A 23,648-nucleotide genomic window follows, 5' to 3' on the forward strand; every position below is an offset into this window, starting at 1 on the left:
TAATGCATCTCATTTGACGAACCAAGCACTTCGTATCCTTTATATGGCGCTGGTCCGTAGTATTCTTGAGTGCAACTCAGTTGTTTGGAACCCACATGAGAGCAAATGTACTTAAATGATCGAACAAGTCCAAAAACAGTTCCTTAGATATTTGTATAAGAGGCAATATGGATACTATCCATTTATGTACCAAACACTCTTTTTACAAGGACACCTGGGATTTTATTCACTACAGTTACGTAGGTACGTAGCTCTTACTAAGTTTGTTCTCAAAATAATTCGTGGCAGAGTGGACTGCACATACTTATTACAACGTTAGCTGCGTTTTTTTGTACCGACCGTACTGTTAGCGCAGCCACCTGCACGCACTCAAGCGCAGAAGCACACGCCTGTAATTCGAGCCATCTGTCTTCTAAACTCTGTACTTGAGGTAGCACCACAGTGTGATCTATTTACCAGCTGGATGGCATGTTTGGTCAAAGAATGTAAGAAAAGATTTGAGAGTATGATGCCTGTAAGCTCTATAAAATAAGATAACTAATTTATAATTTTGATTGTTTTCTTTCTTTTGTATAATATCTTTGTAACGCTTTAGATCTAATCTGTAATGTTACATTGTATTTTTAATAAATTAATACACCACATGAAAACACATACATATTTATTAAAGTAAATCAAAGTCACGAACACATCAGGCGTCTCATTAAAAAGTTTCCTTCATATAAAATCGTAGTAGATTAGGTCTTATAAATATTTGAAATTTGACGAATAACACGGCAGACTGAATTATGAAAACGAAATTCCTTTAAGTTACAGCATCTCAAAGTACTTGGCGAATTTCGTGGAAGTTCGCCGACAATTTTCCTCGGAAGAATTTCGTTTATGTGAAATTGCGTGCAAAATTCGTAGACGTCGTGATTATAGATAAATATTTACTTATTTACCGACATTTACATCGATTTTTAGGTTAACGTACCGAAATAAATGAATACACTTTTTTCTTCTTTACTCAATGTTACAATGTGAATTTGGATATTAAGTTGTATTTTAGTGGGTTGTTCAATTAGTGAGTCACATCTTTAAAAGTTTTTGAAAGGCATAAAAAGGCATAACAATCATTTATCTTCTCAAAATTGATTCGTTTAGAATTATTTTTTAAGTCATTTCTAATATACTAGCTACTGCTACCGCTTCGGAAACAAATGGCGCTTTGAGAGAGATGAAGCGGCGCAAGAAACTCTGCCAGCATTATTTTGTTGCACTCTCTTTAATAAAATATACAATATTGTACTGTTATTGCTCTTGAAGTATTGCCGTGCTCTATTGATGACGCCCAGCTTCTTCGAAGCCAATTTGGCTTTGCCCTCCAGATGGCCACGAAATTGGCAATCGCTCGAGATTTCGAGACCCAGTATTCCGATACTAGGCGAGGCTTTAAGGGAAGTGTTGTCGAAGAGCGGTGATACGACAAATGGGGTTTTTTTAGTGGTAAACGCGCAAACGTGAGTCTTCTGGGGATTAAATTGGACAAGGTTCAATTTATCCCATTCCGCGACCTTCTCGAGAGACGACTCGATAGAAGACACAAGTTTCTCCCGGCACTGGTCGACGATTTCCCGAGAGAGACCTGCATGGCCCGTGTATACGGCATCACCAGTGCTGTCGTCTGCATAGCAATGTATGTTGGAGGTGTCCAACATATCATTGATATGCAGAAGAAACAGCGTGGGAGATAGCACACAGCCTTGGGGGACTCCAGCATTCACGGGCTTCTAGTTCGAGCGATATCCGTCGACAACGACCTGTATGTTTCGGTTCGAAGGACGACGTACCTAAGCTATTGGACTACCGGTTTTATGTCATAATATTATGACACCTATATACAACTTATTATTACTTTAAATGAAAACTTCTCTAGCGGCGTTGAGCACTTTTCTTGGGTTGGGTATAAAATGTTAAACTCGCGTCAGGACACGTGAACCTGATCGAAAATTCGTAAGACAGTCGTTGAAATAATGGTAAAAAGTTGATTTTTCTGAGATATAAAATATTATAAGTAAAATAATTGTATTAGTACTGAAGTTTTATATTTTTAATGTAAGTAATATAAATTGTCATTTTTGTGTACGATAGCGCAATAAATGAATATTGTATTTAACCACATACCTAAATGATATCAATATTTATTGATAAATAAAGCAGTTCGTGCGAAATTATTTCCTAACCATTTCAAAATATTCAAAGAGCCACAACGTTAATGTTCAAGCTTTCCCTTCTGCCGGCACTCCCGGAGTGCAACGTAATTTTTTATACTTATCCGCTGCAACCATAGCTATCGGACTTCAAACTGTTGAAATTTTTAAAAAATGACCGATGTTTATTTTGTTAATTTTAAATTCTATGATTACATAAAATTAAAACTATCTTTACGAGGAAGTGTACCAAGAACACTGACAGCATTTCCACGTTGGATAGCTAGGCTGGTCTGTAGACGGAAATAGCTGCCAGTGCTTGGGTTTCCAGTAGCCCTATTGAGGGCGCGAAGATATTACGTTGTACATTCTCCGAGCTTCTGTGCCCCACGGGCCAAGTGTCTCGACACCAAACGACACAAAGATGTAAAACTAACTGAGACCGAAATATTTACGAAGTTTACTGTCTTTAGCAGTCGAAGCAACAGCCACAGAACCAACTAAAGTATCCTACGCAATTTTCACATGAGAAGGAGCCAGAGTATCGACGCAAGTTGCGTCCCACAGCAGCGCCGTTCCCCGTGCCAAAGCCATCAATCACAATTGATTTAAATCACAACTTAAAATGATTTTAATAAGACTACTAATTATAACTTGCAGTAAGCGCGTTACAATAAACAAAGAAAGTCTTAAGGCGACACTAAATGCCGGCGACCTTGAGCGATATGAGTTCACGGCTCCTATGTAACAAAGCCAATATTTTCAAAATTCTTGCGTCGAACATTTAACATTTTAACAGCGCAAACAGTTTAATTGCTTACAATCCTCATTATTGATTACTAATCTTAATAAATGTACCAACACAAAAAAGTAAAAGCTATAAGAACAACTTTTATGAGAGCAGTATACTAAACAAATGCATCATGCCGGGAAAAAACTTGTTTAACTGGAAACAAAACTGGTAAATCATAATAGCTCTGGAGTGTTAAGTTTAACTAACAGAAAGCATTAGCAACCTACAAGTAAGACTTAAGGGTATGTGTAACAGGATAAAGTTGTGTTCATATCTCCAAATGCTATATATTCACCATAAAACTTGTCTAAAAACACCTTGTTTGCGTGTTTTCTGCTTACTCTTCGCCTTAAGTATCATAATTTTAGTATAAATAGGTAGTTGTTTCTCAACAAGCGGATACAGTGTGCTATTTTGATACAGTATCGCTGTTGTGTATAAGGTTACATTCTCAGAATCAGTTTGTTGTGGACTTAAAGGAGTCCATTGAAATGTCATGTTATTATCTTACATTTCTCATCAGCAATATACTCATCAGCAATAGCACTGGGAACTTGTCTCCTTTTGCAGATATTAATTAGCTTGTCATATTTTTTTTTTTTTATAAAAATAAGGGACGAGACGAGCAGGACATTCGGCTAATTGTAATTTATATACCCTACCCATAACAATGCAGTGCCGCTTAGGATTCTGGAAAAACTCAAAAATTCTGAGCGGCTCTACAATTGCGCTCGTCACCTTGAGACATATGATGTTAAGTCTCATTTGCCCAGTAATTTCATTAGATACGGCGCCCGTCAGACCGAAACACAGTAATATATACTCATTACTACTTCACGGCAGAAATAGGCGCCGTTGTGGTACCCATAATCTAGCCGGCTTCATGTGCAAGGGAGCCTCCCGCTGGTAGATACGCGCTGTGGTCTGAAAGAAGATGTTGTGACAAGGATTGAGAAAGGAATGCTGAAATAGTTTGGAAACGAGGGGTGAATGAGTGGAGAAAGAATGACAAATTAAATATTAAAGGCAAATGTGTGTGGGCAAATGTGTTTGGGCAACTCAGTCGCGGCAGTCCTCGTAGGGCATTCGTCGACCATATTGGCGACGTTTTGAAAAAGGAAAGGTACGAAGCACCTGGAACCAGCGAACATGTATGAAAAGAATAATGAATGTAGAAGAAGCGCGTGAGGTTTGTAAGAACAGAAGCAAGTGGTGTTCTATTGTCTCTGCCTACCCCGACGGGAAAAATAAGTGAGTGTGTGTGTTTTATATTTTTATTTAACAGTAGACACTCCTGATTTCATCCAGTCTGAATTTCATAGTATTCATATGAAGCTAAAAATTCAATGTCTTGGCTTGCTAAAAAAAGCAGTAAAGTGTCACCATTTAAGATTGGCTACGAAGTTTGTATTTTTTTTATGTAATTGTAATAGTATAATAGCAACTGTTCAAAAATTCGATTCACTATTCGAAACTACCGAGGGCGTAAATAAATAATCAATTTTATTCACAGCAAATATATATATAGTGTATATAAACACAAAAACAATAAAACCAGAAACGTACCAAACATTTATTTGGCCTACATCCCCATATTTGACATTGATATTGCGTGCCGTCTGTTCATGATTGCTAAATCGGAACTCACATAAAAACAGCAACGTTTAATCAAAAAGGATACTTACTGTATATAGTTCAATATCACATACCACGTACATAAAAAACGATTGCATTCGACATTATTTACAACGATTTGTAAATGTATGAATTTGAGATTTCTGTCGTTTTTGGACTTTTAAAACTCTTACAAAGAAAGTGCTTAGTTAAGACATTGCTTATTAAAAAATCACTGAAAAAATTATGATAGAATCTTCTAGAAACCTATATTCGATATTAGATAATATAGGTGTTTACCTGATATATTAACAAAAAAACTACGTTTAATAAAACAGACTTCATAAACTGAAAAGTATAAAATAACTTAATAAAGATTTCATTTCCTACACCTCTTATACCTTTAATATTAATAAAATACTATTAATTGTATGTGCTATCTATTGATAGGGTTTAAGTCGCTGCCTGCCCGCTTGTGTTGTTTGGTTCTACGCAAAGCTATCCCGCTTAAAGTCATGCGTGGCGGGTGTAGGTACCTGCTATCATTACATTTGGTTTGGCAAGAATCATAAATCTCAACGTAATCGGTGTTCCTACAGAATAAAAGTACTAAATGAATTGAGGCCTCCTCTTTTTCGAAGTCGGTTAACAAATTTTAACAAACAACACTTATACAATTCTTCTGAGTCTTATATGCATAAATGTATACACTTTTATAACAAAGTCCCAGCCACATCAACAACAACAGTCAACTAGACTAGATTATAATTATTTTATAGCAATAGCGATGACAATACAAAATTGTATATTTGATTAAAAAGAGCGCCGCTTCTTCTATCTCAGTGCGCCATTTGTTTCCGAAGCGGTACCTAGTAGTATCTACTATATTAGAAATGACATCAAAAAGAATTCTAAAGGATTCAATTTTGAGAAAATAAATGCCTCTTGCCTTGCCATACTTAAGCATTTAGCATCATCTAATCTAATATATATATAAAAATGAATTGCTGTTCGTTAGTCTCGCTAAAACTCGAGAACGGCTGGACCGATTTGGCTAATTTTGGTCTTGAATTATCCGAAGTGTGAAGTCCAGAGAAGGTTCAAAAGGTGAATAAATAGGAAAATGCTGCTAAATTAAATAGAAACAACAAATTTGTTTTTCCTTTGATGGGTCCATACATAAGTTCTATAAGAGAATTTATTTACGCACGGTTTGACAGTTCTGCTGTGAAACAATTTCATTACGACAGCAGGGTGCATATTTTACGAAGTAATTCTTGATGTTATGATATTAATGACAAATTCATATAAAAACATTATTTTATTTATACAGAACAACGTCTGTCGGGTCAGCTAGTAGTAGATAAATAATGAAAAATACACATCACACAACAAGCGTAGAAGACAAAAAAACGTAGTTTAAAAGCGATAAAGACCTCGTCATATTTAACTTCTGTTTAAAACCGATATAAGTGTTCTGTAAATACTCAAATCAAGGCAAGACCCGCTCAAAGGGGGTTCATTAACACCGCACGATCCTTTGACAGAAACAGATTTATTTCGTTTTTACTCGACTGAAATTCTAGCGAACTCTGAATCTGTGAAGGGTAAAGTTTTCATTTGGATGAGCGTGTAGATAGCGAAGTACACAACTTTACATTTGAAATAGGGTTTCGTAAATTTTTTTATTCGAGGAGACCGGATGAAAATTTCTGACTGCCGAATAAAACCGAATCGAATGAGCATTTCCTCATTTAAAAAATATTAATAATAATTTATTTCTCTTAAAAACATAAGTTTCAGGAACTAGTGGCTGGAATCATATTTTAGTTATATTTAATTTAAAACAGGTATTATTGTTTTAAAAGCGGATATGTGAACAGTGCTATATTAATTGACGGAACTTTATAAACTCAAAATTCCTACCCCTCTCTCACTCATTCTCACACTCTTCTGGTCGGGATTAAATCCTTTGTATCAATACGATGGATAGGGAGAAATGTTTTTTATACAGGTATAAATACGGGTTTCAAATTCTGCGGTGCTAAATGGAAAATTCTGTGTTATACCACATAGTTTCTAGATTATTACATGAAAGAGTTGTATGGCTCAGGCATAGTAAAAGACTATAAATATTTCTCATGTTTTTAAAGTGATAACCTCACCTAACCTTCTAGGATTAATACACAAACAAAATTTTATGAACGATGCGGGACTCGAACCCACGACCTCCGGCGTCCCGTGCCGGGGCTCTTGCTCTGTTCAACTCTCAAGTTGTGGCTGAGAGTTGCTGGCTGTCAGATTTTATAACGATACGTTACTCGACCGGTTGGCTCAGTTGGTTAGAGCACCGGCACCGAACGCCGGGTTCGAGTCCCGCATCGTAATCGTAAAACATTTTGTTTTTCAAATTTTGTTTGTCTCTAAAATACTTACAAAAAAATTTAATTTGAGTTAATTAACAAACGGAAATTAATTTACCTACGGAACTCGCGGTGTATGAGTTGAAATTGCGGGAAGCAGTTTTTGTTGTAGTCGTAAAAAGAGACTTGTACGGTGTGAAGTCTTTGTGTAGTAGTAAGCTAGTATCTAGAATGGTTCGTGTTGTCGCTTCACGCTTCCATCGTTAACCACATCCCTATTATGTATATCCACGAGAAAAAATGAGTATGTTTCACATTTCTAATATAGACACTGTTGTCCAAAATTAGAAGAGTCAAATGGAGATGGGCTGGGCACATGGTAAGACGACATGACAAATGGAGTAAGAAAGTGACAAAATGTTATCCCAGGGAAGGGAAAGGGAAAAGAGGTAGACCCTAGAAAAGATTTGAGGACGATATCAGGGAAGTGGCAGGAGTAACTCGGAACAGAGCGGCTCAAAAAAGACACGAATGGAAACGGTTGGAGGAGGCCTTTGCATGGCAAACAGATCCACAAAAAAAAATACAAATACTAGAATAAGTTATCTTGTTTCTAATATTTTATGTTTGCTTAAGAGTATTGTTAGTTATCTATGTTAGTTAAGATCTGAATAAAGGCTATATTATTATTATTATTATAATAATATAGACACTGTACAAATCAAATCAAATCAAAATCACTTTATTCATGTACGTGACGGAAATGACACTTATTATGAATGTCAAAAGATTACATTTCTTGTTAAATTTACCGCCACTTCGTAAAGGCTAATGAGAGGAAGTGGCAAGAAAGTCATTGTCACTCTTTTAAATCAACATTTTCAAGGTCATCGTTTTATAAATCATTTCAATTACAATATAATATGTAAAGTGAATCAACAAACATACTGCTGGGAGAGTTTCTTGCGCCGCTTCTTCTCTCTCGGAGCGCCATTTGTTTCCGAAGCGGTAGCAGTATCTAGTAGTATAAGAAATGACATCAAAAAGAATTCTAAAGGAATCAATTTTGAGAAAATAAATGCCTTTTATGCCTTTTTACTCCAACGTCAAATAGTCAATATCTAACACGTGTAAGTCAAAAAAAAATGTAAAAATAAAATCATACAAAACAGAAGTTATTGAGTACAGTAGTTGCGTTATCCACACACACCGTAAATAAATAAATGTATTTTGTGAGTGTTTTATTTGCACGAAATAATGTTACTACTAATGACCCGCTCGTCTTCTGCCATTTTTGGCACTTTCTAGTGAATAAATCTCTTTTTCAATGTACGTTTACCAGTGGGAGGCTTCTTTGCACAGAAAGCCGGCTAGATTATGGGTACCACAATGGCGCCTATTTCTGCCGTGAAGCAGTAATGTGTAAGCATTACTTTGTATCGGTCTGAAGGGCGCCGTAGTGATATTGTGCAAATGAGACTTAACATCTTATGTAACAATAATAATAATATTGACACACTTTTACACAAATTATCTTACCCCAAACTAGGCATAGCCTTGTACGATATATTTAAAACAATATACTTACTTAAACATATATAAATACATACAAACATCCATGACATGGAAACAAACATCCATATTCTGTATATAAATGATTACACCTACCGGGATTCGATCCCGGGACCTCTAGCTTAGTAGTCAGAGTCACTAACCATTCGGCTATATGGAGACGAGCGCAATTGAAGTGCCGCTCAGAATTTTTGAGGTTTTTCAAGAATCCTGAGCGACACTACATTAAAATGGGCAAGGCGTATCAATTATAATCAGTTGAACGTCCTGCCCGTCCCTTATTTTCATAAAAAAAAACATATTTTACAACACTCCTACACAATTACTATAATTATTGTATTTTGAAGAAACATAACAGTTTAAATAATTCACATTCTAATTAACACAAAATACTGTTAAGTTCTAATTTCTATTGAATAGATGAAATTATAGTATCCAATTTACCATCTTGTCAGATATTAGAAATTAGAAACTAATTTTCGTATATGTGATTGAAAGTAAATTACTTAATAACATAGCAGTACGGGTGATGTCGCGAAAATTGTTCGTAAGTGGCGTATTAGGGTGTGTTCTTATCGAGATTAAAATATTTGAACTCAGAGAGTAATTTCATATAGTTTCTAGCCCCGTTTTCTAGACAGTCAAGTTGTTGGTTAGTCAGTGAAATTAAAGTTTACGCCCCGCAGTTATTTTGTGTCATAAAAAAAAATTAAAAGAACCCTCGTTCATAATAAGCAAAACTGAACTGCTGCAAATCAGCAGTATTCATTGCTATTCAGACTAGAGCCCAGGGTATGCTTCCTACACCGGCCGTGCCAACAATCCCGGTATAGTGTCGACAAGAACCGGAACCAACTTGTGTCTGAAATTGAGACTATGCTTTGCAATGTCTCGGAATGGGGCCGATAACATTTAGTCTAATTCAACCCCAAGATGACACAAGTTTTTACGTTCACTGAAAAAAGTCTCTCTTTGTCGTATCAAAATCACCTCGATTCGATAACAATCTAACTGCCACAGCTTGGATCGATATACCGTGCGACGTTCAGCTGTGTGGTCACTTGGAAGAGAAGGCCAAACTGGCCTCTAAAAAGCTTGGTGTACTCAGTAAGGCGAGACAGTACTTTACTATAAGCCACCGCCTGCATCTATAAAAGGCGTAAATTCGCCCTCAAATGGAGTACTGTTGTCACCTCTGGGCGGGCGCTCGCCAGTGCCAGCTTTCTTCCATTTGACCGCATACAGCGAAGAGCGGCTTGAATAGCTGTGCGTTTTTAATGAAATAAAACACATAGATACAGATATATTTTATGGGTCTTGATAGGTTTGTATTGCTTTATATGGAATACTATCGGAGCAACGGTTTCGAGATTTTTTTTATTTTTATGTCGACCTAACTGATCCTGCTTAAGTGTGTTATATAAGACTCTACGCCTAGTTGAGAATTTGAAAACTTGAAAGGAACCTGAAATGGAAATTTGAGAGACGCTGAGGTATTACATCCGAATTGTGAGAACCTGCGGTCCAAATATCTGGCTTAGTTCAGGCTCACATTCATAGTATACTTCAAATGGTGTTTCAAAATAAGTTTCACGTCAAATGTGTACAAATTATAATTCATATGTCATCATTAGAAAATGTTAATAATATGAATATAAAATGTAGCAACGTTATTCATTTCAAATTAAATTAAAATTTATACAATATTGGTACAAACTGTACACTCATTAATTAAACATATATATTAAAAACTAATCAAGAGCGCTTACGAGCTATATATTATATTTTTAGGACCAATTCTTGTCATTAAGATAATCAACTACCTTATAATAACTTGCACTGTAATATACTATTATGTAATTATGTTCAGAAAATAAAATCATATTATTATTAGCAACGTCTCAATTTGTGAATTAATTAGAACATGTTTTGTAACTCTCTCTCTCTAATCTATCTCTATAAAATTTCTCCAAGCAAAACATCCATGTTTAATATTTATATTTCAATGTTCAAACAGGTAATTCGTCTCTTAATGTTATAAACAGCTCAGCGTTTCCAATTGGCAAATAGAACATGTATGTTTTAATCAGAGTGGAAACAAATTGCATAAGTTGAACTACGCAAAATATTAAAACATTAATATAACTCCAGAGCCGTACAATATGTTACTGAGAATTAGTGCAAAAATTTACGTGAAATTCTCGGGAAGAAAATGGGCATGCATTACGGTAAAACTGCGAACGTATGAATTCGAAGTTAATCCGACGGCTACATAAATTTAAGGACTCGCCGTATCTTCTGTTATTTTTTGCAAGTATTTAAATTGTAATAGAATGGAATACTGTGGCTAGCTACAATTATGTCTGGGTAGCATATAGCACCACAGCTCTTTAAACTTTAAAGGCCGGCAACTATTGTTAATTTTGTGATGGTGGCTTCGATAAACGATTGGTTCCCTGCGTTCCAACTAGAAACCGCACTACCTAAGAACAATAGCTTTTTTATTACGGCAACTATTAGATGCTTGTGTGCGTGGCATCTGACACCCAATGGCACCTTTCAAATTTTGTAACAAATGTATCGTGTTATTTTAGACTAGCTGACCCGGCAAACGTTATTTTGCCATGTCTTATATCTTTAAACGAGCAATTCTTGTATATATATAATCTGAATCTCGGAAACGGCTCCAACGATTTTCATAAAATTAAGTATGCAGGGGATTTCGGGGGTGATAAATCGATCTAGCTAGGTTTCAATTAAAAAAATAGTTTTATCCATGTTGAATGAGAAACAGCTACAATAACATTAGAATACAAAGGTAAATTTCGCCACTATATACAAGACTATTATAGCTCAGATGGGACATTGGATCCGGAAAGCAGAAGACCCCGGTTTAAATCCAGATGTCCTATTAGTTTTTTTTTTGTTCAAGTTTTGTACATTCTTAATAATCCGAGCAAGGCTCGGTCGTCCGGATATTAAAGTATAATTCACGCGATAGTTTTATAAATAATAATTAATAGCCTATGTGTTATTTTGGTGTCCAAGCTATATTATTGTAAAGTTTCATCAATATCCAATCAGTAGTTTTTGCGTTAAAGAAGTTCAAACATACATCCAGACATACAAACTTTCACATTTATAATATTAATAGGATTAATAGGATTGAAATTAAAAAAATACACAATACATACTAATCCCAGTGTCTTTCTTATTTCTTGTAGTATTATTTTTTACTAACTATAACTACGCAACCCGGCATTTTAGCTTCAACTATTAGCAAAGTTTAACAGAACTTGTGGCACGTCAACATCGTAGTACGCCCACATGTGCGTAGTATAACTTGTCGCACTTTGCGACTACGCCTGCGGTATCTAGTTGGAGCGTAGCGTATACCAAACCTTAATCAAACCTTCCCCCACCATTATCGGTGATGGGAATTATTACCTTAAATAAGTTTATTTGTTCTCTTTGCGCTGCTAACCCACTCAATTGTAATTATAATATAATAAATTTATTTATTTCAGGCAGCATTGCCCATATATTGTTAGTATTAACTTATTCTAGGATTACTAATATTACAAGGATTTACTTTTAGATTTAAGAATAATATTCCATTTTCTATTAATAAAATTATTTAATTTAAGACTCTTAATAAACTATTTTCATTTTTATTAATTCTAAACCTAATTGAAAAAATCTTTTTCCTCGGAATAGCATAAAAATCATCTATTCTGATGAAAGTCTTCTTATCAAAGTAGTTTATATCACAATGGTTTCTGTGTGATTTTTTATCGTTACTTGCCACTAGACCGTATTAGACCGTTCAACCGATCTTAAGTAAGACTTTCAAGTAATATAATATCTAAAATTATATAACAATGTAATCGAAGAAAATATTTTTGCTGTATGCATTTTAGTAGACTTTCCACAAGATGGCACTGCTACGCATAAACTTATAAATCTATAGATAGATATTTCCACCTATTATATATTGACTCATCGCTGGAATCTCTGGAACCATAAGCCGTAGAGGCTTGAAATTTGGTAGGAATATTCTCCGAGTAGACACACCCAAAAACGGATTGTAAGAAATTTCAAGTATTTATTAATCTATATATTTTAATACATACCTTATACTTTTTAGAGTATGAATATTCTAGATTACTTATATACTATATTTACATGATATAACACAAAACGAAAATAAAACTCCGTCATCCACCCTAAATATTATAAAATTTTAAGCGAATAAGTCAGGGAATTCAACAAATACTCAAAATATTCAAAGATTATAAACCGCTCTATTACACTTGAAGACTTTCGCTAGCCCTTATAATATGAGACTTACCTTATTGTCTTTTTGCCATGAGCAAACGCCCCTCTTGTCCGATATCCGACATTTCAGCAAAGCATCTTCTCCTGGATTCACCTCTGTGTATGTTGGAAGCTCTATGAAGCGCTGGACAGCATCTTTAACAAAAAAAAAACTTTATTAATAGTTTATTTTTAAGGTTCAGGAACGTCATTTGAAAGAATTATCAACATCACACCACTGATTCTTATTTAATATCTTTAGTAATATTAAGATATTAACGACATCCTAAATTATACCACTTCTCGGGAATAGAGCCACCGCCCTCAGGCTATTTAATGAAAAAAAAAATTATGTAATTTTAGTAAAAACAACAGGCCAATCTCTTCTAAGAGGTAAGAAAATTTGTGATATTTTGATCAAAAGTTTCTATTAGAGATTAAATCAATATAGACAAGAAATTAAAACAAAAAGTAAATAATTATTTATCAGAACATGATATTTTACTCAGATCATTAATACGTCTAGATAGATTGTGACGGTTGTAGAAATGTCGAAAAAAATTGAGGTCAACTGTTAATCTCTATTTTGAGTAATGCACGCACACTAACACAAAGTGATATTCAAATCGCGAGTGTAAGACGTAGCTTGTCACGCACACTACCGTAATAATCCTGGCCTGTTTTCGTCGGTTGTTTAGCAGCAAGAGGCTCTATCTAGGCGTATAATATCTAAGATATCTTCTATCTACTACATATATATATAATGAAAATTGTCTTTGTTTGAGGCTCTTTCACGCCTAAACCACTGATTGTATCGACATGAAACTACCACCATTCGATGCGAAATTTATCCTAGATCTTGGCTTATGGCTACTAATTTTTCGAATTCCAACGTTCCTTCCTTTTAAAATCCGCACAGCGAAGCGAGTGGGAACAGTTAGTTTTATTATATCTGTAAGTAGATACATCAAGTTTCAACAAAGTTAAGGCAGCAGATGTCACAAAATTGCCCCATTCTAAGCACGTAACATCGGTCGGGTTACAACTTGAGACATCACACATAAAATCCTTCAACAGCTTAATACTAAGTGAGAAATAAGTAGAAAGTATAAACTGCTCCACAATCCCGGATCTAAGTCGGATAGGAACTCCAATTTGCAGTAAGTTTCTGTTACTTTAAATTTATATTCAGGGCGCATAGTCAGGCCGTAAAACAATGCTAGTGACTAAATAACAAATGACTAATCCTTTATAGTATGTGATGACGACGAATTTTTTTTTTTATGGAATAGGAGGACAAACGAGCGTACGGGTCACCTGTTGTTAAGTGATCACCGCCGCCCACATTCTCTTGGAATCATAGGAGCGTTGCCGGCCTTTAAGGCAGGTGTACGTGTTTTTTTAAAGGTACCCATGTCGTATCGTCCCGGAAACACCGCACAAGGAAGTTCATTCCACAGCTTTGTAGTACGTGGAAGAAAGCTCCTTGAAAACCGCACTGTGGAGGACCGCCACACATCCAGATGGTGGGGATGATATCCTAACTTGTGGCGTGTCGTGCGAAGGTGGAATGGAAGTGAACTGTTCTGGTATTGTGGGGATTTACCTTTGCACTACTAGTGTGCATGAAATGTATTATCATTCATAAATATAATGATAAATATGTTTTTTTTTAATGAAAATAAGGTACGAGACGAGTAGGACGTTCAGCTGATGGTAATTGATACGCCTTACCCATTACAATGCATTGCCGCTCAGGATTCATGAAAAACCCAAAAATTCTGAGCGGCACTACAATTTCGCTCGTCACCTTGAGACATAAGGTGTTAAGTCTCATTTGCCCAGTAATTTCACTAGCTTTTTTGAAATTATACTTCTTTAGGCGCGTTATGAAAAAATTATGAGAGTGAAATTTAAAGATGCGCGCGCATCACTGTAACACAAAAGTGACAGGGTGAAGTTAGTTCCTAAAATTTTCTGACGTTTGCATCATTCGTTATTTTTTTGGTTTCTTCGTCCATTATTAGGACAGGCAAAGGTGTAAACCCATACAGCCGTATTCATTATTTAATAATTAATCGTCAAACCCATCTTTGCAAGATTTTTACAATATTGTTCTTTATAAAAACGTAGAATAGCAGGAGGAATTAATTATTTTAATGATTTTTGCTTTGTTAGGCCAAAGAAGTATAACTTCTTGCGTGCGTACATAAGTACACAAACACTTTTTTTTTAATTAAGTTATTTTTTGTATTTCCTACCTTAGAGTGTCAAAATAAATATACTAAGACTCCGCTGTTTGTCTCTCTCTCATTAGATTATATTTCATAAAAGTTTTATACTTGATATTATCACAGAGTGTGTATGTTTTTGCTATTATAAAAACAAAAAAAAAGAATGAAACAAATATCTTAATACTGATTTGGTATCCATTCTTCTGCGAGAACTATTGGAACTTAGGCGAATTTCTAATGTGATATAAGTTATATTTTTATGTACCTGCAAGTGGGGATGGGAAAGCTCATGGTCGCTCAGAGAGTCGGAATCAGGAATGAGGAGATCCGTTATAGGAAAACCAAAATCACCGACATAGCCCAATGTTTGCCAAACTATAGTGTCAGTGGGCAGGGCACATAGCTTGACAGATGGCCGCTGGGGCAGCAAAGTCCTCAAATGAGTCGATGCAGTGTTGTTAAGCCCCCCACAATATGGACCAATGATCTAGTCTGGTTGGATGAAGGCTCGAGCCACCGTCGTTGAGATCTTTGGGGAGTGGGCATCTTCTGACTGATATAATGGTGATGATCATGAAGTGGTGGTTGCTCATGTCGGCCTAATTGTATCCCAGTGATCGAATTGAAACTTAAATGGTATAATACTATTGATGCAAAAAAAAATATCAGCTACGAATAAAAGTATAGTGATAGCTGATATAAAACAAATTTAATTATCTAAAATCGTATAAATATAACTTTAGACAAAAAACATTAAGGCTTACACCTTTTTCCCAGGCTATAACTCAAATACACGTACACCGTTACAAATCGAGTGGGAACGAGAAAACGGGAGTGAGTTAGTATATTTTTTGTGTCCATTCTGTAATGTAAATATTTGAATTGGTCCACAGCGTAAAATGGATTAAACTCTTTCACCTCTCAGCTGGAATTAAATATTACATTGTACTCTTGTGTGGTTTTTGCGGCTCAAGAAACATTTAATTTTCATCGTCGGATGACTTTGTTGTGTAGAAACAAGTTACTGTGCATTTAATTAAATTTTTGTACATTCAAGAGCTTACGAATTTTTTCTGTACCTAATTAGTAGATGATAGGTAAATAAATACCTAGCTCCTACGGGTTGGAATACCGATGGAACCTTGTCGTATTAGCGTTTCCATGAGTCAGCATGCATTTTCCAGTTTGTAAACGATATTTTTCATTTGTGATTTATGAATTGGTGTCTGCCCGAGTTTTCATTGCACGAAAATATTCTCCTGTTAAATTCATGATGACATTTTCAATTTGCCGCGAAATCGTTAGAGAAAATCAATGACATTCTACAATAAGGACACATCATTGGTAGTCTGATAGCGGAACGGCAAAAGTGTGCTTAAAACAATGTAAGCACACTTTTTTCTTTTGTCGTGTGTCAACTGTCACTGTCCGTATCAAAGGTGACGGATACCCTTTCATACATAACTGGGCTTAGATGTAAAAGGATGAAATTAGTGTTAATTAATAGCCGAGGTCTGATAAAAGTATTATATTTTCCTTGGATGTAATAAGTAACTTAATTATGTTAAGTAATTAAACACTTATTTATGTATTGTCTGATAAAAACTCGATATACAAAAAATATTTATTGGTAATATGAATTGATCTACAAACAGCATACATAATATGTTTCAATTTCGTCCAAAATTCATAAAAATATAACCTAAACTCTTGAACATTTTTAACCTACTATCTATGAGGTGCATTGTTAACATTATATTCTACTAATAAGTTTAGTTTCATGAAGGCACATCATGATACAATGTGAAACCAAATCCCAAACATCGGTGGTCTATCACCTTTGAAGTGTAAAAAATGTTTTAAGAATCCTGGATTGATAACGAAAAGTTCGATGCAATAAACATCTTTCGCAATAAACATATACCTAGTATTAAATCTGGCAACTATTTGCACAAAATCTAAAAGAATGTGAAATACAGATTCATTTAAAAATACTTCAAATAATTCATTTAATATAAGTTAAGGTGACTAAACTTTGAACAGTCACTCAAATTAGCTTCGTTGCAGCAAAAAGTAATAACCCGTACATTATGTTTCTGTTTTAAATTAGGTTATATTATACAGAACACTAGCGATAAACCGTGCGGCTTGAACACGAATGCCGTTTGAGACTTTAATTGTTGAATAACATTACAAACGAACTGACTAATCACTGCCTAATAACACACGCTATTCGGACTAAAGGAAATAATTCTTGAAAATATACTTTTTTAATTCAAATATGTGTGGCATGTGGGAGGCACCTTTGCACAGGATGCCGGCTAGATGGGTACCATACCGGCGCCTATTTTTGCCGTGAAGCAGTAATGTATAAGCATTACTGTGTTTCGGTTTGAACGGCGCCGTAGCTAGTGAAATTACTGGACAAATGAGACTTATAATCTTATTTCTCATGGCGACGAGCGCAGTCGTAGTGCTGCTCAGAATTTTTGGATTTTTCAATAATCTAGATCGGCACTGCATTGTAATGGGCAGGGCGTACCAATTTCTATCAGCTGAACGTCTCGTCCATAATAATATTTTATATATTTATATTTTACAGCGTATCGCTTGTAAAATATAAATATGCCATCTAGATAGATAATTGAATATCAAACCTTTATTTAAGCAATTCTACTAATATTTCACAAACTAACTAATGTTTCAGTGCCAATTTACAAATATTAGTGATTGTTTAAATAAAAAGCATTGCTTCACATAAAACCTTCATCGAAGCTTACAAACTATCTCTTATTATATTACAATACCCTTAGAAAATTTTATCATTCTTAATTTGAAATCTTTCTTCCTTATATTTCTTTGAAACGTTTTCTTGTCGCAAACAGCCAAGAAGTAACAAGGCACAAGTAACGCCTGGCAGAATATAAAAACTATTTGCGTGCAGTCTTTGTGGTGTGATTGATGGACTCTTATTGTGGAGTTTACTTTGAAAAATGAACGCTAGGATTGCGCGCACTTGATTGCACTGTCATTTGGGTCAGACGTTTTCAACCTTTGGTGATTTTAACAGGCAATGGACAAATAGTATTTGTTTATGATTAAATGACATAAATTAATAATTACTGCAGCATTGGAACTTTTGTACTTGTGTGAAGATACTACATTGTCTTAAGGCGACACTAAATGCCAGCAACCTTGAGCGATTTGAGTTCACGGCTGCCAGCCCGCTATCTAAAATCAATATTTTCAAAATTCTTGCGTGGAAAACAGTTTATATGCTTACAATCCTCGTTATTCACTACTAATCTAAATAAATGAACCTACACAAAAAAGTACAAGCTATAAGAATAACTTTTCTGAGAGAAATACCAAAAAAATGCATCACGCCATTCCAAAAAACTTGTTTAACTTCAAAGAAAAGTGGTAGTTTAAAAAGGCTCGGCAGTGCTAACTATAACCAACAGCAAGCATTAGCAACCTACAAATAAGACTTAAGGATATGTGCAACAGGATTAAGTAGTGTTCATAGCTCGAAATGCTATACTTTCGCCACAAAACTTGTCTAAAACACCATTTTTGCGTGTTTTCTGCTTACTCTTCGCCTTAACAAAAATTTATTAAAGATGCGAGAGTCGAACCCGCGATGTTTTGGTTCATATCGGCGTTGGTTAAAAATTAGTAAGCAGAATTTCGGTTACAGATTTAATTTGTATAAGTGATGAAGTGAGGGATATGACTTTAAAATGATAAATTATTTAGATTGTAATATTGGTCAACTATTTCTGAAAAAAGCTACTCTTGAGAGCAAAAATACTTAATCTTCAAACTTTGTCAAATATATATTATTTACAAGTATCGGAATCTGGGTCTTGAAATCTTGATTACCAATGGTTATCTAGAGGCAAAGGCAAATCAATGGCAATCCAAAGGCAAAGATTGATTTTGAAGAAACAAGTCATAAATAGACCACGACATTGCTTTTCGCCGACCACTTTTTAACAAGGCAAGTTTAGTGCTCATTAAGGCTGAGGGTCGGTTGCATATGGAGTATTTTTCTCATCGCTACTCTGGTCGACCTCAGCATCAGGTCGAACCATTTGAGCGAGTTAAACACAGAGCTGCTGCTTTACGTAAATCTATTATTTACCACTGTTTTCAAATGAAGCTTTAAAAAGAACTATATATACAATTTCTTATGTTTTAAAGTGATAACCTTCACTTCTTTAAATACACAAATAAAAGCATATTAACATACAGAAACATATTCAAATTCAGATCAGGTGGATTAACCTCACGATCTGAATTGTAAGTAAGTATAAGTCTGATCAACTTTTTTTCACGTACAAGTTACAACGAAACTAAAACTGGGGGAGACTTCCTTGTGTAGTGTTACCAGGTCGATACGACATGACTACCTTTAAAGAAAACCACATACACCCACCTTAAAGACCAACCAAGCCAAGAATAATTCCTCTGGTTTTGCGAGAGAGTTTAAGCGGCGGTTATGACTTATCATCAAGTCGTGTCGTCAAGTTCCATAAAAATAAAATACGATAAGATTTTTATTAACACAAACAGGTAATCTTCTATTTATTATAGACAACACCGGTGTAAATTTCTTTTTATGACAGTAAGGAACAAGTAACGGTAATTGATACGCCCTGCCCACTACAATGCAGGTTTTTCAAGACTCAGGAGTCTTGAAAAACCCAAAAATTTCTGAGCGAAACTACAACTACTCGTCACCTTGAGACCTAAGATGTTAAGTTTCATTTGCCCAGTAATAAACACAAAAGTAAGAAACACAAAAATGCATACACATTACTGCTTCACGGTAGAAATAGGTGCCGTTGTGGTACCCATATTCTAGCCAGGATCTTATGCGAAGGAGCCTCCCACTGGTAGAATCTCCCACTAATAAAATACTAGTATACAAATTAAATGAATGAGAGCAGCGTTCTAAACATATTCCACAACCTGAATTCATAATATTCTAGATACTGTCATATTATATATTCCGTTTGCAATACCTCCACATGCCGCCCCGTGCATTTTACATGCAAATTTCATTTCTACTGATTTTCCGTTGTTTGGGCCCGATTTGTTATGCTCTTCTTCGACTAGGCCGGGAAAGTTATTTGTGTTTGTTTTCACAATTTCAGATTGTTTCGGGTAAAGTTTACAGAGGAAGAGAATTGGTATTTTTTCTTTATATTATAATTAAGTGTATGCAAAAGATTTGCGTTGATTTTATGCAGTTTTACGGTTCGAGTAACTTTTAAGTTAAGCGAAATATGTTTTGTGGTAATTAAATACAGACCAGTTTATGTTTTTGTATAATTAAAGGTTATTTCTTTGAATTAGTTTTATTTTATAAAACATTAAGTTATTATATTGACATACTTTTAGATGAATGATCTTACCCCAAACTAGGCATAGCCTACCAGTGGGCCCCTTTGCACAGGATGCCGGCTAGATTATGGGTACCACAACGGCGCCTATTTCTGCCGTGAAGGAGTAATGTATTAGCATTACTGTCTTTCGATCAGAAGGGCGCCGCAGCTAGTGAAATTACTGGGCAAATGAGACTTAACATCCTATGTCTCAAGGTGATGAGCGCAGTTGTAGTGCCGCTCAGAATTTTTGGGTATATCAAGAATCTGGAGTGGCACTGCATTGTAATGGGCAGGACATATCAATTACCATCAGCTGAATGTCCTGCTCGTCTCACCCCTTATTCACATAAAAAAAGTCTGAACAACATTATATTTAATACGATATATTATAAACTAAAACATACATAAACATCCATGGTTTGGAAAGAAACAGCCAATTTCATCAAATAAAATATTTGCTCATACCGGAATTCGAACCGGACAGCTCAGTGGACAGAGGACTAACAACTGAACCAGGTGGGCGTACGTATGTCTTATGTACTTATAATTTTATATAATAAATTCAAAACACTCACATTATTAAGAAGAGGTTAAGTTTACGAAATACCAAATGTTCCGAAGAGCTGTTTCACCTGATTCCTGCCACCGAATTTCACCATCGCACGACACGCCACAAATTAGGATATCATTCCCACCATCTGGATGTGTAGCGGTCCTCCACAGTGCGGTTTTCAAGGAGCTTTTTCCACGTACTATAAAGCTGTGGAATGAGCTTCCTTGTACAGTGTTTCCGGGACGATACGACATGGGTACCTTCAAAAATAAGCGCGTACATCTTCCTTATAGGCTGGCAACGCGCAAGAGAATGTGGGCGGCGGTGATCACTTAACACCAGGTGACACGTACTCGTTTATCCTCCTTTTTCATAAAAAAAACTATGTTCCCAAACGACTGTATCTAAGTACGCCAGAGCCTACCTTACCCGAACGAATGTAAAATAACCAAGTGTGACGGCTAGAGAAATTTTCAATTTAAATAAAATATTATGTGCGAAAATAGCCTACCGACGACGATAGTAGTAGATTTCTAGTTGTGGTTAAATGAATGTACTTGTGGACCTAAAGGTGTAATACTATCTCGTAGATTCTTCAATTTAACGGGAGCACATATTTTATTCGGAACAGCCATTCTGTGAATTGAAGTAACTAAGAGCAGATAAGCAGACATCGTAGGTTAGGTACCTCGTTACACAAATGCATCATTCGCATGCATTTTGAAATTCGATCATGTAGGGATTTCAAATGTGTGTTGTTGAGATAAAGATAACAGAAATGTGCACTACGCTCTCTCTACTGTATCATCATCATCATCATCACCAGCCGGATGACATTTACAGCTGGACAAAAGCCTCTCCCAAAGATTTCCACGACGATCGGTCCTGTGCTGCCCTCATCCAACATACTCCGGTGTAAACCGACGATCTTGTCCAGATCGTCAGTCCATCTCGTGGGGGCCCTACCAACACTACGTCTTCCGGTACGTAGTCGCAATTCGAGGAATTTACTGCCTCAACGGCCATCTGTCCGTCGAGCTATGTACCCTGCCCAATACCACTTCAGTTTCGCAAACATTTGGGCTTTATCGGTAACTTTGGTTTTCCTACGGATCTCCTCAATTCTGATTCGATCTCGCAGGGAAACTTCGAGCATAGCAATCTCCATTGCCCTCTGAGCGACCATGAGCTTTCTCATCATGCCCATCATCTCTCTAATGTATATCTATACATTATTCATGGGAGATTTTATACAATAACTTATGATCCGAGTACCCGAGAGTATTTGAATTAAATTTAAGTTAAATTCTTATTAAATCTACAAATACCCGTAATTATTCAGATACTGAGTACCATTTTTCTAAAACATCCTTTATCGATAGTAATTATAATCATAACCCAAACTTTATTATTATCCTTACTTTACCACATATTAATAATCTATACAAAAACAAGATTCCTATTTTTTTTAATCTTTATCTTAAATCTTAGCTCCTACGATTACAGTTTTAATCCTTTACAGATTGCACTCTCTATTCACAGGGTTTCTTTAAAGCGATTTTAACTAAACGTTCAAACTCTTTGAAGTTTACTTTAACTGGAGTGCAGGAGGAGTATAAATTATAAGGAAATCCTTTCAATTTGCAGCGGTTTTTAATGGAATATTTTTATAGTTAGTTTTAAAATAAGTTATTTTACTATAATATCTATCTCAAATACTCACGAGCTTTACTACTTTCGAACATATGGTGTTTAATTATGACGATTCAAAAGCGCTTAATTTAATTTGAATCAATATTTTTTTGACTTATGATGTACCTATGACTTGAATTTGTGTATTAATGATTTGTTTATAATTACATAATTTATTTATTTCAGTTGGAAGACGTCCACTGCTGCAAAGGCCTCCCCCAAAGATCTCCATGACAATCGGGCCTGCGCTGCCCTCATGCAACGTATTCCGGCGATCTTGACCAGATCGTCGGTCCATCTTGTGGAGGGCCTACCAACACTACGTCTTCCGGTACGTGGTCGCCACGGTAATTTATAACGGTGCTTCGATAGCTTTGCAGTATTATTTTAGGCAACTAGAGATGTTAGGTGGTTTGAGACCATGACAAGTGCTGAAATATCTATTACACATTGGCAATATTGACCAGTGGGAGGCTTTTAACAGTGTGCCACTTTTTCTGCCATGAAGACTTAATATGGAAGCATTATTGTTTTAGTTAGTAGGCACACATACATAACATTATCAAGCATATATTGTAGGCCACAGTTAAGATGTTTATTTAATTAAAATTTACACATAATGATTCTTTTTATTAGCACCTAGTGGCGACATTTAAATTACATTTTTAAAATAAAAGAACACTAGTACCAAAATATGCCGTAACAGCACTTATTGTAGATATTGATGTTCAAATTCAAATTCAAATATTTTTATTCAAAATAGGATTTATAATCACTTATTGAACGTCAAAATCTACCACCCATTCAAAAGAGACTGCCTCAGACCTGAGAAGAAGTTAGTGTGTGTGCAGTTACGGGGGATACCAGCTAACACAAATTATGTACCGTTATTAGTCATAGTAGCTATAGCGACATTACATTT

The 23,648-nt window shown here is 35.5% G+C and overlaps 1 protein-coding gene across 3 annotated transcripts in view; it reads right to left on the reverse strand.

Moving 5' to 3' along the window:
• LOC126979616 (irregular chiasm C-roughest protein) overlaps positions 1–23,648 on the reverse strand; it is a 163,616-nt gene that overhangs the window by 89,586 nt on the left and 50,382 nt on the right. For all 3 annotated transcript variants that reach the window (XM_050829045.1, XM_050829046.1, XM_050829044.1), the window contains exon 2: positions 12,886–13,007. In XM_050829045.1, the coding sequence (XP_050685002.1) occupies positions 12,886–13,007 (122 nt within the window). The remainder of the gene's footprint in view (positions 1–12,885; positions 13,008–23,648) is intronic.

Source organism: Leptidea sinapis, chromosome 3, assembly GCF_905404315.1.
Source record: "Leptidea sinapis chromosome 3, ilLepSina1.1, whole genome shotgun sequence".
Lineage (NCBI taxonomy): Eukaryota > Metazoa > Arthropoda > Insecta > Lepidoptera > Pieridae > Leptidea > Leptidea sinapis.